Source organism: Squalius cephalus (assembly GCF_949319135.1).
Source record: "Squalius cephalus genome assembly, chromosome: 8".
Classification (NCBI taxonomy): Eukaryota; Metazoa; Chordata; class Actinopteri; order Cypriniformes; family Leuciscidae; genus Squalius; species Squalius cephalus.
In genome coordinates this window covers 26,165,387-26,184,627 of record NC_137129.1, presented here as the reverse complement: position 1 = coordinate 26,184,627, position 19,241 = coordinate 26,165,387, and the positions used below count along the sequence as shown (strand labels likewise).

Genomic DNA, 19,241 nt, shown 5'->3' with positions numbered 1-19,241 from the left:
CAGGACTCTTATCAAACATGTGAAGTTTGGGACAGATTGGAAATTGTATGGCTGAGTTACTGCAGGCTGTCTGTGGTTGCCTAGCAACATCGGAACTGCAAGCAACATTAATATTGAACTTATCTGATCATGCATATATCACCAGAAGGCCGAAATTGGGTGAACATTTGTCAGGCCGCCGAGGGCACACCCTTCGACGAAAACTCTAGATCTTCGCAATTTAACGTCACAAAGGCCTTAAGATTACACTCACCAAATTTGAAGAGGATCAGATCAAATCTGTAGGAGGAGTTCGTTAAAGTACAACATCAGGAAATTACGAAAAATGCCCAAAATCTAGGAGGAAGTTCAAAATAGCTCACTTCCTGTTGTGTTTAGGGCTATGCTCCAAGAGACTTTTCTGTAGGTATTGGGTCATTACATGTATGTACCAAATTTCATACCTGTACGTGAAACCAGGAGCCGGGGCAAAATGTGGGGGCAATAATTTACCGAATTTGCCCCCCCCAATTCTGATAACCATATCACACGTAAATTTTCACCACTTCTGAAGCGTGTGCAAAGTTTCATGAGTTTTCGAGCATGTTTAGGCCCTCTAAAAAGCGATTCACTTTGGAGAAGAAGAAGAAGAAGAAGAATAATTAAAGCTGCAAGCAGCGATGAAAGGGCCCTCGCACCCCTGCCACCGCCACCCGGCGCCTTTAGGAAATGCCTTAAGATTACACTCACCAAATTTGAAGAGGATCAGATCAAAACTGTAGGAGGAGTACGTTAAAGTACAACATCAGGAAATTACGAAAAATGTCCAAAATCTAGGAGGAAGTTCAAAATAGATCACTTCCTGTTGTGTTTAGGGCTATGCTCCAAGAGACTTTTCTGTAGGTATTGGGTCAATACATGCATGTACCAAATTTCATACCTGTACGTGAAACCAGGAGCCGGGGCAAAATGTGGGGGCAATAATTTACCGAATTTGCCCCCCCCAATTCTGAAAACCATATCACACGTAAATTTTCACCACTTCTGAGGCGTGTGCAAAGTTTCATGATTTTTCGAGCAAGTTTTGTATTTGCCACACTTCCTGTTACCAGCAGGTGATTTGGTTATTGCTATAACCAATTTGGTTATTGCTATAACCAAATATGAGCATGGTCATGTGTTCAGGACAGGACTCTTATCAAACATGTGAAGTTTGGGACAGATTGGAAATTGTATGGCTGAGTTACTGCAGGCTGTCTGTGGTTGCCTAGCAACATCGGAACTGCATTCAACATTAATATTGAACTTATCTGATCATGCATATATCACCAGAAGGCCGAAATTGGGTGAACGTTTGTCAGGCCGCCGAGGGCACACCCTTCGACGAAAACTCTAGATCTTCGCAATTTAACGTCACAAAGGCCTTAAGATTACACTCACCAAATTTGAAGAGGATCAGATCAAATCTGTAGGAGGAGTTCGTTAAAGTACAACATCAGGAAATTACGAAAAATGCCCAAAATCCAGGAGGAAGTTCAAAATAGCTCACTTCCTGTTGTGTTTAGGGCTATGCTCCAAGAGACTTTTCTGTAGGTATTGGGTCATTACATGTATGTACCAAATTTCATACCTGTACGTGAAACCAGGAGCCGGGGCAAAATGTGGGGGCAATAATTTACCGAATTTGCCCCCCCCCAATTCTGAAAACCATATCACACGTAAATTTTCACCACTTCTGAAGCGTGTGCAAAGTTTCATGAGTTTTCGAGCATGTTTAGGCCCTCTAAAAAGCGATTCACTTTGGAGAAGAAGAAGAAGAAGAATAATAAACGGAGCAAAAACAATAGGGTCCTCTCACCATCGGTGCTCGGGCCCTAATAATAATTAAAGCTGCAAGCAGCGATGAAAGGGCCCTCGCACCCGTGCCATCAACACTCGGTGGCTTTAGGAAGACAGAGCATGGTTGGGAAATGTACATTTAAGGAGGTATATATAGTAAGAGTATGTCAAAGTCAGTTACAAAATGTTTTGTATAATGGTGATAATAGCATGCTTCATGACTCAGCTAAGTGTTGCTAGCATGTTTAGTCTGTTTCTAGCATGCTTAGTACACAATAATTATGTGGTTAGTACTGCATTACGGTGTTAACCATGTCAGTTTCTGTTGCCAGTAGGTGGCGTTATGGCTATAACTGAATATGAGCATGGATGTGTGTTCAGGACAGAACTCTTATCAAACGTGTGAAGTTTGGTGCAAATTGGACATTGCCTTCTTGAGTAACAACAAAGTCATGTTTCATTGAATTAACATTCTTTAGCACTTAGCTAAGCATTGTTAGCATGTTTTAACATGTTTCTAGCATGTTTAGAACTCAATGGCATTTTTAACATGTTGCTAGAACGGCATAAAAGTGTTAAACATGTCACTTCCTGTTGCCAGTAGGTGGCGCTATTACTATAACTGAATTTGAGCATAGACATGTGTTCAGGCCATGATTCTTATCAAATGTGTGAAGTTTGGGGCAGATTGGACATTCCATGCCTGAATTACAGCAAATTCCTATTTAATTGCAATAATAGCATGCTTTAGCACTTAGCTAAGAGTTTGCTAGCATGTTTTAGCATGTTTCTAGTATGTTGTTAGCATGTTTAGCACTTGCTGGCACTTTTTTATATGTTATTAGGAGTCCATAACAGTGTTAAACATGTCACTTCCTGCTGCCAGCAGGTGGCGCTATGACTGTAAGCATGATCATGTGTTCAGGACAGAACGCTTATCAAAAGTGTGAAGTTTGGGGCAGATTGGACATTCCTTGCCTGAGTTACAGCAAATTCATATTTAATTGCAGTAATATCATTCTTTAGCACTTAGCTAAGTGTTTGCTAGTATGTTTTAGCAAGTCTCTAGTATGTTGGTAGGATGTTTAGCACCTACTTGCATTTTTTTATATGTTATTAGGAGTCAAGAACAGTGTTAAACGTCACTTCCTGTTGCCAGCAGGTGGCGCTATGACTATAACTAAATATGAGCATGGACATGTGTTCAAGAGATAACTCTTATCAAACGTGTGAAGTTTGGGGTAGATTGTACATTGCCTTCTTGAGTAACAACAAAGTCCTGTTTCATTGAATTAGCATGGTTTAGCACTTAGCTAAGTACTGCTAGCATGTTTTAACATGTTTCTAGCATGTATAGAACTCAATGGCATTTTTAACATGTTGCTAGAACGGCATCAAAGTGTTAAACATGTCACTTCCTGTTGCCAGTAGGTGGTGCTATTACTATAACTGAATTTGAGCATAGACATGTGTTCAGGCCATGATTCTTATCAAATGTGTGAAGTTTGGGGCAGATTGGACATTACATGCCTGAGTTACAGCAAATTCCTATTTAATTGCAGTAATAGCATGCTTTAGCACTTAGCTAAGTGTTTGCTAGCATGTTTCTAGTATGTTGCTAACCTGTTTAGCACTTGTTGGCTCTTTTTTATATGTTATTAGGAGACCACAAGAGTGTTAAACATGTCACTTCCTGTTACCAGTAGGTGGCGCTATTACTATAACTGAATTTTCTCATGTAGATGTGTTCAGGACAGAACGCTTATCAAAAGTGTGAAGTTTGGGGCAGATTGGACATTCCATGCCTGAGTTACAGCAAATTCCTATTTAATTGCAATAATAGCATGCTTTAGCACTTAGCTAAGAGTTTGCTAGCATGTTTTAGCATGCTTCTATTATGTTGTTAGCATGTTTAGCACTTGCTGGCACTTTTTTATATGTTATTAGGAGTCCATATCAGTGTTAAACATGTCACTTCCTGTTGCCAGCAGGTGGCGCTATGACTGTAACTGAATATGAGCATGGTCATGTGTTCAGGACAGAACGCTTATCAAAAGTGTGAAGTTTGGGGCAGATTGGACATTCCATGCCTGAGTTACAGCAACTTCCTGTTTCATGGCGAAACATCGAAATTTGTCAGGCCGCCGAGGACCCGCCCTTTGACGAAAACTCAAGATCTTCGCAATTTAACGTCGCAAAGGCCTTAAGATTACACTCACCAAATTTGAAGATGATCAGATTAAAACTGTAGGAGGAGTTCGTTAAAGTACGAGGCCTGAAAATGGCAAAAACTGCACAAAAATCTGAGAGGAAGTTCAAAATGGCTGACTTCCTGTTGTGTTTAGGGCTATGCTCCAAGAGACTTTTTTGTAGGTATTAGGTCATTACATGTATGTACCGAATTTCGTGCACGTACGTGGAACGTTGCGGGAGGCGCACTCCGTTGAACTTTTATAGGTGGCGCTATCGAGCCATTTTGCCCCGTCCAATTCTGAAACCTATATCAGATGTAAATTTTCGCCAGTTCTGACGCGTGTGCAAAGTTTCGTGAGTTTTCGAGCATGTTTAGGCCCTCAAAAATGCAATTAACCCTCTGGGGTCTGGGGTGTTTTTGGGGTCCTTGAGATGTTCTGACATGCCCTGACATTTGTGCTTTTTTCAGTTGCTTATAAACATATTAATGGCAAAAAAAAATTACACACTATTTAGCACAAACAGGGCTACCATAATATGTGAGCAACAAGAATGTACATGTCTGCATTTTTGAGAGAATAATGTTTATGCGTGGTTATTGAAAAAACTAAAAACTAAAGTTTCTGAAATAAGGCCACAAAACACATACTAAATATGTGGCAATAAGACTTTTGACTAATGGATTTCATCGCCTAGTGTTTTTTCTTCAAAATGATATGAAAATCATCCTGCCTAATCATCCACAAAAAAACAATACATTGATTTTAGTTTTGTGAAACACTTTTAGTTTGGAAAGCCAATATGCGGATGGGGCGTAAACGCTCCAACAGCATCATGCATATGTAGTAGTTCACACCTGGTGAGACTACGTCCCTGCATACTTAATGAGCCATTCATTCAGGTGACGTGTCACCTATAGCTAACTTAAATATACAAGCTTCATAAAAATGATCATTCTAGGAGAAAATTTCAGATGGCATTTAGAGGCTTTTGCATCTGAACTCTTCATATATACACACACACATATATATATGCATGCACATACATATAATCTTTTCAAAACTAGTCAACGTCTTTCAAAACTAAAGTATACATTTTATCATACGTATTTCAAAGTAAAGGATTCATTAGTTAGTTGATGACTTTATTTTTGACAAAACACATACAGTATATATTCCTCATCTCAGTATAGCAATAGAGTTTGCTAAAAGCTGTTCATTCAATACAGCAGTATTTGAAAATCGATCATATTTTGTAAAATTACATTTATATTTGCATTTATGTCAAAACCTAGACACTTTTAAACATCAAAAGGACATTTATTAATATGTATTCGTGTCAAAATGACAAATAAACAGATTTTCCTATTCAATTTTGCATGGAAACGCTTCCAAGACGCTTGCGTGTCGCGTGAAAAATAGGCGTCGGTTCTATTTCTAGAATGCACGCGTTTTCCACGCGGCTCGTGCCGCGCCTGAGACGCGCGTCTCACACAGGCAGTATGCAAACTCTAAACTGTTAACATGGATGGGAGCCGAAATAAAAACGGACACGCCACGCAGCTGAGACGCTTACGCCACGCATCCAGTGTTTCACCGGCCTTATCCAGCGGATGTGGGCGTTTCACAGGTTTGTATGGATCGCCTCACATTTGCGTTTGAATAGCGCGGTCTCCGTAGGCGGAGTCACATTAAAACTTAATTAGCTGAGATGAGAACGACTGACATCTCTCTCTTTACATACATATTATATAAACTGTGAATATTTGTTTTTTATAAAAATTACTTCATTTGAAAGAAGATAATTCAAGCTTCATGCCTGTGTGACTGTATGCCTGTTTGACTGAGTATTCGCTGAGTTACAGTTCATTTTCGGACGCGTTTCAGAATTGACTTCACTGACGGAGAGTAGGCAGAACTCGCATCATGTTTATTTTTCTTTATTTGGCGAAAAGCACAACACTTTGTTTTTATTATGAGCATACACAAAAAAAATACACACTAAACAGGATCGATTGATGTATAACACAAGCATATAAGATAAAAATTAATATTTTTTTTTTATTTATTTTTTGCACTCATACGAAAAAAAACGAGCCTATCGCGCCGGCGCGATAGCCGACCTCAGGGGGTTAAATGCGGAGAAGAAGAAGAATAATAATAATAATAATAATAAACAGAGCAATTCCAAGAGGGTCCTCACACCATCGGTGCTCGGGCCCTAATAATAATTAAAGCTGCAAGCAGCGATGAAAAGGGCCCTCGCACCCCTGCCACTGCCACCCGGCGCCTTTAGGAAATGCCTTAAGATTACACTCACCAAATTTGAAGAGGATCAGATCAAAACTGTAGGAAGAGTTTGTTAAAGTACAACATCAGGAAATGGCAAAAACTGCCCAAAATCTGAGAGGAAGTTCAAAATAGCTCACTTCCTGTTGTGTTTAGGGCTACGCTCCAAGAGACTTTTTTGTAGGTATTGGGTCAATACATGTATGTACCAAATTTCATACCTGTACGTGAAACCAGGAGCCGGGGCAAAATGTGGGGGCAATAATTTACCGAATTTGCCCCCCCCCCCCCCAATTATGAAAACCATATCACACGTAAATTTTCAACACTTCTGAAGCGTGTGCAAAGTTTCATGATTTTTCGAGCATGTTTTGTATTTGCCACACTTCCTGCTACCAGCAGGTGGCGCTATTGCTATAACCAAATATGAGCATGGTCATGTGTTCAGGACAGGACTCTTATCAAACATGTGAAGTTTGGGACAGATTGGAAATTGTATGCCTGAGTTACTGCAGGCTGTCTGTGGTTGCCTAGCAACATCGGAACTGCAAGCAACATTAATATTGAACTTATCTGATCATGCATATATCACCAGAAGGGCGAAATTGGGTGAACATTTGTCAGGCCGCCGAGGGCACACCCTTCGACGAAAACTCTAGATCTTCGCAATTTAACGTCACAAAGGCCTTAAGATTACACTCACCAAATTTGAAGAGGATCAGATCAAATCTGTAGGAGGAGTTCATTAAAGTACAACATCAGGAAATTACGAAAAATGCCCAAAATCTAGGAGGAAGTTCAAAATAGCTCACTTCCTGTTGTGTTTAGGGCTATGCTCCAAGAGACTTTTCTGTAGGTATTGGGTCATTACATGTATGTACCAAATTTCATACCTGTACGTGAAACCAGGAGCCGGGGCAAAATGTGGGGGCAATAATTTACCGAATTTGCCCCCCCCAATTCTGAAAACCATATCACACGTAAATTTTCACCACTTCTGAAGCGTGTGCAAAGTTTCATGAGTTTTCGAGCATGTTTAGGCCCTCTAAAAAGCGATTCACTTTGGAGAAGAAGAAGAAGAAGAAGAATAATAAACGGAGCAAAAACAATAGGGTCCTCTCACCATCGGTGCTCGGGCCCTAATAATAAACAGAGCAATTCCAAGAGGGTCCTCACACCATCGGTGCTCGGGCCCTAATAATAATAATAAACAGAGCAATTCCAAGAGGGTCCTCACACCATCGGTGCTCGGGCCCTAATAATAATAATAATAAACAGAGCAATTCCAAGAGGGTCCTCACACCATCGGTACTCGGGCCCTAATAATCCTACCGGAAACAATAGGGCCTTCGCCCTTTCAGGGCTTGGGCCCTAATAATCCTACCGGAAACAATAGGGCCTTCGCCCTTTCAGGGCTTGGGCCTAAATATAGCTGCGAGCAGCGATTGCGGGCCCAAGCCGGTGGCACCGCCACCCTGGTGCCTTTAGTTACACTAAAGGCACAGGGGTGGCGGTGTCACCGGCTTGGGCCCTCCATCGCTGCTCGCAGCTATATTTATATATATATATATATATATTAGTGGTGGGCCGTTATCGGCGTTAACGCGCTGCGTTAACGCGAGACTCTTATCGCGCGATAAAAAAAATATCGCCGTTAATCTATTCTCCAAGTTGGGTTGGGAGCTGGCTCAAGCTACACAAGCTATGATGACGCAATCTACCCACGGCCGCGAGGAACACCCGGCTGCAACGCATCATATTCGTCGTCATCTTAAGTAAACATGGCTGAAAGTGAAAGCTGGTGTAAAAGATCGGTGCAACATCCATTATTTGGACTTGGTTCGGATTTAAGCCGTCCGACGTAGACTGTGTGGTGTAACAGTTCGGTAAGTTAACACACGATCCAGTGTGATCCGTTCTACCACCTCAAATTCAAAACGAAACACATCACTGAATACCAGCGCGCGCGTATTATTCCCAATATATCTTAGTGAGTGGTGTACCACATAATCTCTTTTTATTAAAAGCGCCCGATTTTAAGAATCGTTGTTGTGTTTCTTTTTAACTGAAAAGCCATCAGTTAGACAATATTCTAATTTTAAATTTGGGGTTTCATAAGCTCCAAGCCATAATAAACATTAGACCTACTTAAGTCTCTGCAGCTAGTGTACTTAAATTTTATTTATCTGCAAGATTATGTTGTATACTTACAGTTTTGCACAATATATGTTCTCAAAACTACATACACCCTTTCAAAAAAAAAAAAAAACATTTAACAGGGTCTGTGTAACCTGTTCTGAAATGGTTTTATTATAATATCGTTATCGCAAGAGGCTGCAATGTATATCACAATATGGATTTTAGGCCATATCGCCCATCCCTAATTGATAGCCTATAGTAGTTGATAATAACATAGGCCTACCTAATGTTGCCTACGTACGGTAACAGTACAGTAGTAACATTTTAAAGTCTATGAGTAGAACAGCTTTCTCAAGCAGTTTGTGATGCATTGTGGAAACAGGAGATGAGCCCCTGGTCTAATGCGCCACCTGGCTTGAGAAACCCGTTCTCAAAGACTTACTTTTATAGTCATTATTTGGGTAGCACACATATTCTGAATGCCTTCGGCAGAATTCAAATGAGCCATTTTAATCTAGATTAATCTAGATTAATTTCAAAATTAATCTAGATTAATCTAGATTAAAAAAATTAATCTATGCCCACCTCTAATATATATATATATATATATATATATATATATATATATATATATATATATATATATATAATATTTTTTGGATGCTAAACTATTGTTTATTATAGGCTTTGTACTTCACTCACGTTCCAATATTGAAGGGAAAACTTCACATGCTCTTCACATGCGCAAAAATGTGCTTGGAAACATCACAGTTGAGCAGTGATTTCTGTGAATAGTATGAATTGTACTACTGTCTATTTAAACAGAGCAGTGTAATTTTTATATGTTAGGTTGACTATTTTATTATTATATTTTATTAAGGCTATAATGAACAGGCTGCGATGTCAAGATTGCAATGCTGGAAAGCACAATATGTTGTTGTGTTTGTGTGTGTGTGTGTGTGTGTGTGTGTGTGTGTGTGTGTGTGTGTGTGTGTGTGTGTGTGTGTGTGGCGCGGGCGCGATCGAACAGTGGAAACATAAAAATATAGGCTACTCCGTAATTTTGTTCATACAGGACATAATTTAAATTGCAATGTGTTTACTTATATTTATGTACACTCACAATAAAACACAACATTGTGCTTTTGTAAAAAAACATTCAAGCAATCCCACCCCCGAAATGGCGGCATTTTTAAAATGAAACTAAAATGCTCACGGCTACATGGGCAATATGTGTCTACAGCGAGGAACGAGCAGAACAGAGTGAATGTTTTTTAGTTCATTCCTACTGGACGTCCATATTTCACTTTCGCTTTTAAGGTAGCGATTTAAAAGCCCCCACCGTGCTGTCACACATCGATTAACCAGTGGGAAAAAATTCTCAGTCACATCGCTAATATATTTATATATAAATGCAATATAGAATGGGCCTACCTAATTTTGAACACAAGAGGGCAGTATAGCCCTATGTATGACATTTTTTTTTTACTAAATAGCGCATTCTGGCTGTTTTTAAACTTGTACATAATTCTTGAATTAAAAAAAAACTGAATAAACCCAAAACTGGGTTTAGATCTGATATTTGTATAATTTTATATAAAAATAAATAGTGTATAATTAAATTTTTAGAAGATCTGAGACGTTTTCTGATTCCTTTTTTGACATTATTTTAATCCCTCGCCATAGCAAAACCGTTTGAGATATTCAATATCCGTTCACAATTTAGCATCTTTAATGTATTTTCATCATGTTGAAAAAGTTTGGTGTGAATAAAGTAAACCACTTAGCAGGAGTGGGTAAAAATGCAGAGGCTGAATTTGCAAATAAATCCACATTCAAACCAAAATATCTGACTTCCTGTTGGTCAGAGGTAATGTCTGTAAATTAGAAAGTTGTCCGGCTCGATGAGACCAATATACATACTGATTTTTGTATCTGTGGGTAAAAGTAACCCCCCCACTTTTGTCAAAAGCATTTTGAAAGTGACACACTTCCTGTTGCCAGTTGGTGGTGCTATAACTTTGACTCACAATAGTTACATCCATCTGATCGGCCTCTTACCACGAACACACTGCTGAAGTTTCATCAAGATCAGTTAACGTATGCAGAAGTTATACCACTTCGTGTTTCTCTTTTCTCGCCATAAATTCGTGTCCTCGCCACGACCAAACCGTTCGAGATATCAAAAATCCGTCCGCAATTTAGCATCCTCACTGTCTTGACTTCATGCCGACCGAGTTTGGAGGCGAATGGATGAATTTCCTAGGAGGAGTACATCAAATTCCACAGCATGCGTTTCCAAACAACCCATAATAGCCGACTTCCTGTTGGTCTGGCGTAAAACTTAGAGCACGAAAGTTGTTCGGCCCGATGAGGTCTATATGTGTACCGAGTTTCATATTATTACATGCAAGCGTGTCTGATTTATGGACAAGTGTTCGGATCCCGTTCCAGGGGGCGCTATCGAGGCCCCCTGCCACGCCCGGGTACCAGCTTCAGCCCGGCCCTTATGGCCGCGGGTTCTGACCTGTGTGCAAAATTTCAAGAGTTTTCGAGCATGTTAAGGGCCCCAAAAGTGCCCGAAAGGTTGACAAAATAATAATAATAATAATAAATATAGCTGCGAGCAGCGATTGCGGGCCCAAGCCGGTGACACCGCCAACCTGGTGCCTTTAAAGGCACCGGGGTGGCGGTGTCACCGGCTTGGGCCCTCCATCGCTGCTCGCAGCATATATATATATATATATATATATATATATATATATATATATATATATATATATATATATATATATCAGACAAGTAATATTCTTTGTCTTGTCACTTAAAAAAAAAAAATATATATATATATATTCTTTTTTCCCCTATTTTTAATATATATATATATATATATATATATATATATATATATATATATATATATATATATATAATTACCTTTTTTTGGATGCTAAACTATTGTTTATTATATGCTTTGTACTTCACTCACGTTCCAATATCGAAGGGAAAAATTATCCTCTTCACATGCGCAAAAATGTGCTTGGAAAATTCACAGTGGAGCGGTGCTTACTGTCATTGTACGAATTGTACTACTGACTATTTAGAGCAGTGTAATCTTTATATGTTAGGTTGACCATTTTATTATTATATTTTATTAAGTCTATAATGAACAGGCTGCAATGTCAAGATTGCAATGCTGGAGTGTGTGTGTGTGTGTGTGTGTGTGTGTGTGTGTGTGTGTGTGTGTGTGTGTGTGTGTGTGTGTGTGTGTGTGTGTGTGTGTGTGTGTGTGTGTGTGTGTTCATGTTTTTCTGTCCCGGTGGGGACTTTAACCTGAATGCACACAGACTAATGGGGACTCGTATCACAGTGGGGACCTAAATAGAGGTCCCCATGGGTAAACAAGCTTCATACAGAATGAGTTTTTTTGGAAATGTAAAAATGCAGAAAGTTTTCAGTGATGGGTAGGTTTAGGGGTAGGGTTAGTGTAAGGAGATAAAATATACAGTTTGTACAGTATAAAAATCATTAAATCTATGGAGAGTCCCCACAAAGATAGTAAACCGTGTGTGTGTGGGTGGGTGTGTGTGTGTGGCGTGGGCGCGATTGAACAGTGGACACATAAAAACATACTCCGTCATTATACAGGACGACATTCAAACTGCAAAGTGTTAACTTATATTTGTGTACAGTCGCAATAAAACACAACATTGTGCTTTTGTAAAATAATTTCAAGCAATCAACCCCCGAAAGGCGCTAATTTTAAAATTAAACTAAAATGCTCATGGCTGCACGGGCATTCATAACGGTGCGCATCCACGGCGAGGAACGAGCAGAACAGAGTGAACGTTTTTCAGTTAATTCCTACTTCCATAGGAATTCATTTGAAACACTCGCTCAACCACTATCAATGTCAGTGTGGACGAACATATTTTACTTTCGTTTTTAAGTTGGCGATTCAAAAGCCCCCAGCGGTGTCACACGTCGATTAACCGGTGGTAAAATATTCTCACCGTCACATACCTAGTATATTTTTATGTAGATACAATAGGCCTACCTGATTTTGAACACAAGAGGGCAGTATAGCACTATGAATGACATGATTTGTTTATTTTTGGACTAAAAAAACAATCTGGCTTTTTTTAAAATTAAACAATTATTACATTGAAAAAAATAATAAAATGGGTTTAGTTCTGATATTTGTATAATTTTATATAGAAATAAATTGTGTATAATTACATTTTTAGAAGATATGAGGCTTTTAGTGTTTCCATTTTTGACATTACTTTAATCCCTCGCCATAGCAAAACCGTTTGAGATATTTATTATCCGTTCACAATTTTTTCATCATGTTGAAAAAAATTGGTGGGAATAAAATAAACCACTTAACCTGTTAAGCTGCAACCCCACTTTTGAAAAATCCCCAGAAATGACATACCCAAACTGAAACAGATACAGTTCATGAACCCTTTGCACTAAAAGCACAAGTATGATCTCATTTGAAAGCTGACACCTGGCAGTTTATTGTAAATGTAGAATTAATTATTGTCATAATGAATTTTTTTTTTAAAAAATAGCTTCAAAGTTTTGTAAAGTTATTAGAAATTTATTTTTATGAAACATATTCATGAAAATACAATTGAAGTTGGCACTGTAGCAATCTAGAAATGCACTGCAGCTAAAGCCACATGTGTGACCATGTTATATTTAAAATCTGAAAATGATAAGTCTAAAACTTATTTTCTTGTTTTTCAAGATCATGTCAAATTACTTTATTTTGATTAGACTCTAAAAATGCTACTGATGTTTAGTCATCTTCTAAGCATCCATTCAGTCTTTTGTCTCTATTGTTTTGTGGTGCAAACGATCCCCATTCAGTCTCAGTCTCCCCCTGCACACATTCACACCTCTCCAGCCTGGTTATGGCTCTAAATATGCATTTCTTTTGTCTGCATTATAGTTACTAACGACTGGCTATTCACAGGCTATTCATAGGGTTTCAATCCCTAATTTCTTTTATCAAAGTTCTCACTTCACAAAAAACTGTTGAAACTGTATCAAATGCACTAAAACATTTCAGTAGCTGCTAAGCATTCCTTTTTAGAAAAAAAATCATAAAAGAATAACAGGTGGCAGGTGCACCTGGGCTAGCTAGCATGTTAGCTTAGCACACCATCAATACACGACCATTTATGAGATTAAAACCATGTTTTTGCTCCAAACTTACTTTTATAACGCAAGTCGAGTGTTTTAAATAATCTTCTGTGATCTAATTTGGCTTCAGATAAAAAAATCAGACAGAAAACATATTATTTATAGTTTTCTGCACGATGATAAAGTCTATATCGATTAGCATTACATTATAAATATAATCTATTATTATGAAAATACCTGGCATGGCTTGAAGAACACAGGCAAGTCAAATATCATTGCAATCATGTTTATTGTCTTCAAAACGTCTGTATCTGCATATTACAGCGATATCTGTTGTGTTAGCTTTGTGTGTATCAGTGACGTCCTGGAATGTCACATGATCATGGCTCTTCTTCATGTTCCATATATGGACTATTATTGTGCATAATAGCGCCCTCAGGCTATTGGTATAAATTGAAAACACAGCACATCTCAGTAAGAAGCGCTCATAATGATTACATCGACGCATTTGGCTATAAATTCAATAAATATTATTCCTGTCTATAGAAATATGATGTGAATCTATGAGAATATATCAATATTTCTCCAAGTCTGCACATTTTTGAGCTAAAAGCCCTGAGGGACGTTGTTTTGTGTATCGCTGTCATGACGACAGCACGGAGTTTTTTTTCTGAATGAAAGCGGCTGACGCGCATAATTCATATTAAAGGTAACGACTCATTTTTTCATTTCATAACTCCTGACACAAATTAAGACATAACTGTCACTATATGTTTCTCAGAATACAATAGTGGTCAAAAACTGAAACTTGAGTCTTATATCTTTTTAATGATGTATAGTTTGTCAAGGTATAACATTAAATCTGATAGTAAATTTGAACTAAATAAAAAAAAAACGCTTCAGTGCGCCGACGCACTGGTGAGGCTTAACAGGTTAAAAAGTTAAAATAAACACAAACTCGCGGAGCAAAAGGGAGACACGTCCTACATGCTTGGTGTCCAACAGCGCCCCCTGTATCAAAATGTTAAGGCCAGACAAGTAGTTTTTTAAGGCTTGGTTTGTAGGGAATTACAAACCTGCGCACATAGGCTATATTCAAACGCGCATACCAATAGACTGAACTCGTAATACGCATGTGCACGCCATCAGCGTTCTCTCAGGTTTCGCGTTTAAAATCTGTGTAGAGTTTCCTGTTAAAACGGTGTTGTGTTAGCGGCCCCTAAGTTAATAACTAATGATCGTTGCGATGGAAGTGAATCAATCAAATTAACTTTAGCTGGAAAATAACTTTATTCAAGAACTGCTATAAAGCCAAAACAATCTCTGTTACTTTACTATCCTAGTATCTCTGTAAAGCCGCTTTGGAACAATCTACATTGTTAAAAGCGCTATATAAATGAAGATGACTTGACTTGACTTAATAATTTTTTGGTGAAATTGCAGCAGTGCACCGATGATGACTTGGGCCCCATCAGTCCACAGTAAGGGGTGCAGGAAAAAATCTATTCATATATGAATCACAATTCTATCTTCTATTTGCATCGATTCACAAATTTCAAAAATCAATTTTCTAAAGTGTTATACTTCTGTAACTTCACAGTACTACTTAAAGTTATTGACGTTAATCACAATAAGCCACGAACAAGGACGCAACGCGGTGCTCTTGCTGGCGGACACAGAACGAAATACGGGCACTCTCACATACATGCGATCTCTAATTCAGTTCTCTTTCACAGCTACACACACAATTATGTCAAAATGCACATCGTGTGGACTGTGGAGTATTCAATGTAAACAGAATATGTAATGACCTACACGAAATAACTTTTGTATCTTTAATATGAATCAATTTATATTTAATTCATACAGTGAAGACTATACAGTGTTTTGTTTTTACAGATGATAATCAGTTTCGGTAGTATTTCTTACTACATGTTAAATAAACCTACTGCACCTGAAAATTTTTATTTATTTAATTTGTATATTTTTTTCTTTTGTATTTGTCCTATTGTTTGTAATTTGATGCTTTGTTCCTATTTTTAATATCAAAAATAAAATAAAATTTCTTTATTACAAAAGACTGTGTAATGATTGTAGTCAGCTTAAAGGGCATTTGTTTTATAATATTGGGTGACTAAAATGAGAAGGCAAACCAAATAAATTTCAAGGTTCACATTTAATTCAGTAGGATTTTTTTTTCTTTTAGACCTATTAAACTGTCTACTGCAGTCAAATAAGAACAGTAACACAAAACTACAATCAAATATATACACATATCGAATCTAAATTTTGTTCAAAATCGAGAATCAATTTTAATTGAATCGTGACCTCAAGAATCGATTTTAATCGAATCGTGAGGTACCAAAAGATTCCCACCCCTCGTAAGCAGGGTCTTACTGTATATAACACTATTTTGACACTAACCAAACTAAAACATAGTAAGGAAGTTCATTGACTTTTCAACTGACCTTCAAACCATGCAGCAAAAGCAAGTCACTTTTATGAGGATTGCAGTCTTCCCTGGAGTTGTTGGAGCCATTTATAGAACTCATGTTAACATCATGGCTCCAACTGTAAATGAGGAGACATATATTAATATAAAAGGATTCCATGACATCAATACTTATTTGTGATAATTTTGCACAATGCAAAACAAATATTTTAAATAAATGTACATTTATTTGTGCCAGAGACACAAACACTAACATGACACACAAACTAACACACAAAGGCACAAACACCAATAGTCTTAATTTGTTGTTTATTAGGTATTTATGAGAAATTGAATTTATTTTGAAGCATGCTGTAATATGTATTATGTTTTATCTATGTTTTAATATGTTTTAATTTTGGATGTGCCCGTGATGTTGTGTGTTTTAAGCCCTATTGAAATAGCCCCCTGTGGGATTAATAAAGTTGCAAACTATAACTATGTGCAAACTATATACTATAAATGTTCCAGTCTCTTAATTATATGATTTTATTATTATTATTATATTCATTGATTGGTGTCATGCTGCCGTGACTACCCGTCCAGACTCACTATTGGCTGATTTAGAGGTTTAGAGGTGCTACCTCAGTTAACACTTAAGTCTTAGTCTTTGCTGAAAGTTGCTTTTAATTTATTTATAAATAGCTCCTACTCGTATACATGTCCTACTTTTTACAACAACAAAAAAAATGACACTTCAGTCAAAGCTTAAGCCTATTCTTAAGAGTATTTTTGAGAGGTTTTATACATATGGCCGCAGGACTTTTGTCAGATGCAAGTCAAGCGTTGCTAACTCTATGCCTATATTTAGCATTTACATTATTCTTTTTGCTGGTATGTTTGACTTGACATGCTTTATTTCCAAAAGACGAGCATGCATTAGTTACATAGAGGTTGAGCACTTGTGTTTTATTTCTGCTGTTTTCATTGTATGTCAGGGACGTCACTAGGATTGGAAGACAGGGGGGGCTTAGCCCCCAGGGTATTTGTAACTTGCGTTTGCAAAATCGTTGCACTCACATCTAGAGCTACATCCAGAGCCGTCATAGACTGTGCGAACTGTGCAACCGCACAGGGCCTCGCACCACTAGGGGGCCTCGCAATCCTGCTGTTTTTTGTTTTCGTTTTTTAAAAAAAAAAAAAAAAGTTTTTTTTAGTTTTTTTGTCCCCACCACTTTTTAAAACATCTCGTGGCACGAATGTACCAATTCTACAAATAAATAAAACATCTCCAGTTAACTGGCAGAGAATTCATTTAGTTAGTATTTTAAATAAGAGACGATCTAGCGCTGAAATGTGTTTTTTAAATCAAGTGATCAAAGTGCTCGTTGCCGCTGCGATCAGTGGCGCAGATACAGTGTTTTCTCATGTGGCTCGTGCACAAATGTGTCCCTGCTTGATATACAACCACTGATGAACATAATCGGTTTTGATGAGAAAAAAAAAACTATACGAGAAAAAAAAATATACGAGTGTGGATTAGAACCCAGATACCTTTGTGCCAAAAGTTCTACCACTGGACCATTAAGATACACACACTTCCTTTCACCATTAGTGTGTGTATCGGTGTGTGTGGGAGGGAGAGTGTAACGACGAGACGAGATGAATCCTCCAGTTACTTGCAGCGCTCCGGTCTGCAATGCTCTAGCTGCCACAGTTCACACCAATGCAACAAGACGGTGCGGTGCATCATCTTGATAGCACAACGACTTTTTGTACTTCTGTCCAACTTCCGATTTTTCGGCTATTTTTTGTAGCTGGATATATATCATTTGTTGCGTTTAAATATGAATGAGGATACAGTTATTGATAAATCGAATTGTTATTGTTGTTCTTATCACTTAGGGGGGCTTAGGAACATTTTGGGGTAGCTTCAGCCCCCCTAAAATAGGCCTAACGATGTCCCTGTTGTATGTATCAATTACCATTTTATTCATTGCATTTATTGTCTCAAGTAAAGTGCTTACGAGTCTGAAGTCATGTCTGAAGCCAGTTTTCATCTCAAACATAATCGGTCATGTTTCTTGTCTCTTTCTGCCCCTACAGCCATTGAAACTCAGAGCACCAGTTCTGAGGAGTTGGTCCCCAGCCCTCCTTCACCTCTACCCCCTCCTCGTGTCTATAAACCCTGCTTTGTCTGCCAGGACAAGTCCTCGGGGTACCACTATGGTGTCAGTGCTTGTGAAGGCTGCAAGGTAAACATGCTATTCAATACCAAATGGAACCCATTCAATAAATATTCAGGTTTTCACGCCTGCACATCCTACTACCCTGGCCCCAGGTCTGCCCACTAAACAAACTAAGGTTCAAACCCATTTGTGTTAAATTATTTACACTGAGTGCTGTAGAGCTTCAGCCTAAGCTAAATTATCTTGTTTAATGCTGTCTGAAAGTCTGATTGTGGAGTAATGCAGGTCTCACAGGTTCTTGCAGGATATCTAAACATGAATACATTCTTATGCCATGCTAACACTATCAGTGTTTATGGGATTGACGACCACATTTTCTTCAAAATGTCCTGTCCACACAACAGCCTACATTTTTTATACCCGAGCGAGAGCAGAGCATTTGAGTTTCACACAGACCACAAAACTGATGAGAGCAGCTCCAGTGTATGACAAAGACTGGATCTAAAACCTTCAGATGACACACAGCTCATATGAACTATTTCTTTTCAGAAGTTATTAATGATACAAATGTATATGTAGCAACTTGTTTAAGCTAAGAGATGTTACAGTATCTTTAAATCTCTTTACACAAGCACTCATCAATGCGGGTGTCTATTGTTGTTGCCATCTCCGGTAGTTTGTCATTGTTGTTGTACCATCTCATCGGTTTATTTTGAAACAACAACAAGTGAACTGTGAAACAGCTGTGAAACAACAAGCCTTGGGCTATGTTGCCACCTTATGAACAAACAAATTAGTGCAACAAAAAAAAACATCTCGGGTTACGACTATAACCCTCGTTCCCTGAGAAGGAATGAGACGCTGCGTCGAGAATCGACACTTTGGGGAATGCCTTCAGCGTGACGCGTCTGAAGCCTGTATGGAACTAGTCCAATCTTGATTGGTGTTGCGTCATGACGTCACTCGTGACGGTAATGCGGAAGCTATAAAAGGACGCCGTATCACAACAGCATCAGCTTCTGATTGGTC

General features: G+C 38.3%; 1 protein-coding gene across 1 annotated transcript in view; it reads left to right on the top strand.

Annotated features, from left to right (window-relative positions):
• The window catches only part of LOC307163107 (retinoic acid receptor beta-like), a 678,858-nt gene that overhangs the window by 163,953 nt on the left and 495,664 nt on the right, over positions 1-19,241 (top strand). The window contains exon 2 of the mRNA XM_079878973.1: positions 18,130-18,278. Coding sequence (XP_079735099.1) covers positions 18,130-18,278 — 149 coding nt within the window. The remainder of the gene's footprint in view (positions 1-18,129; positions 18,279-19,241) is intronic.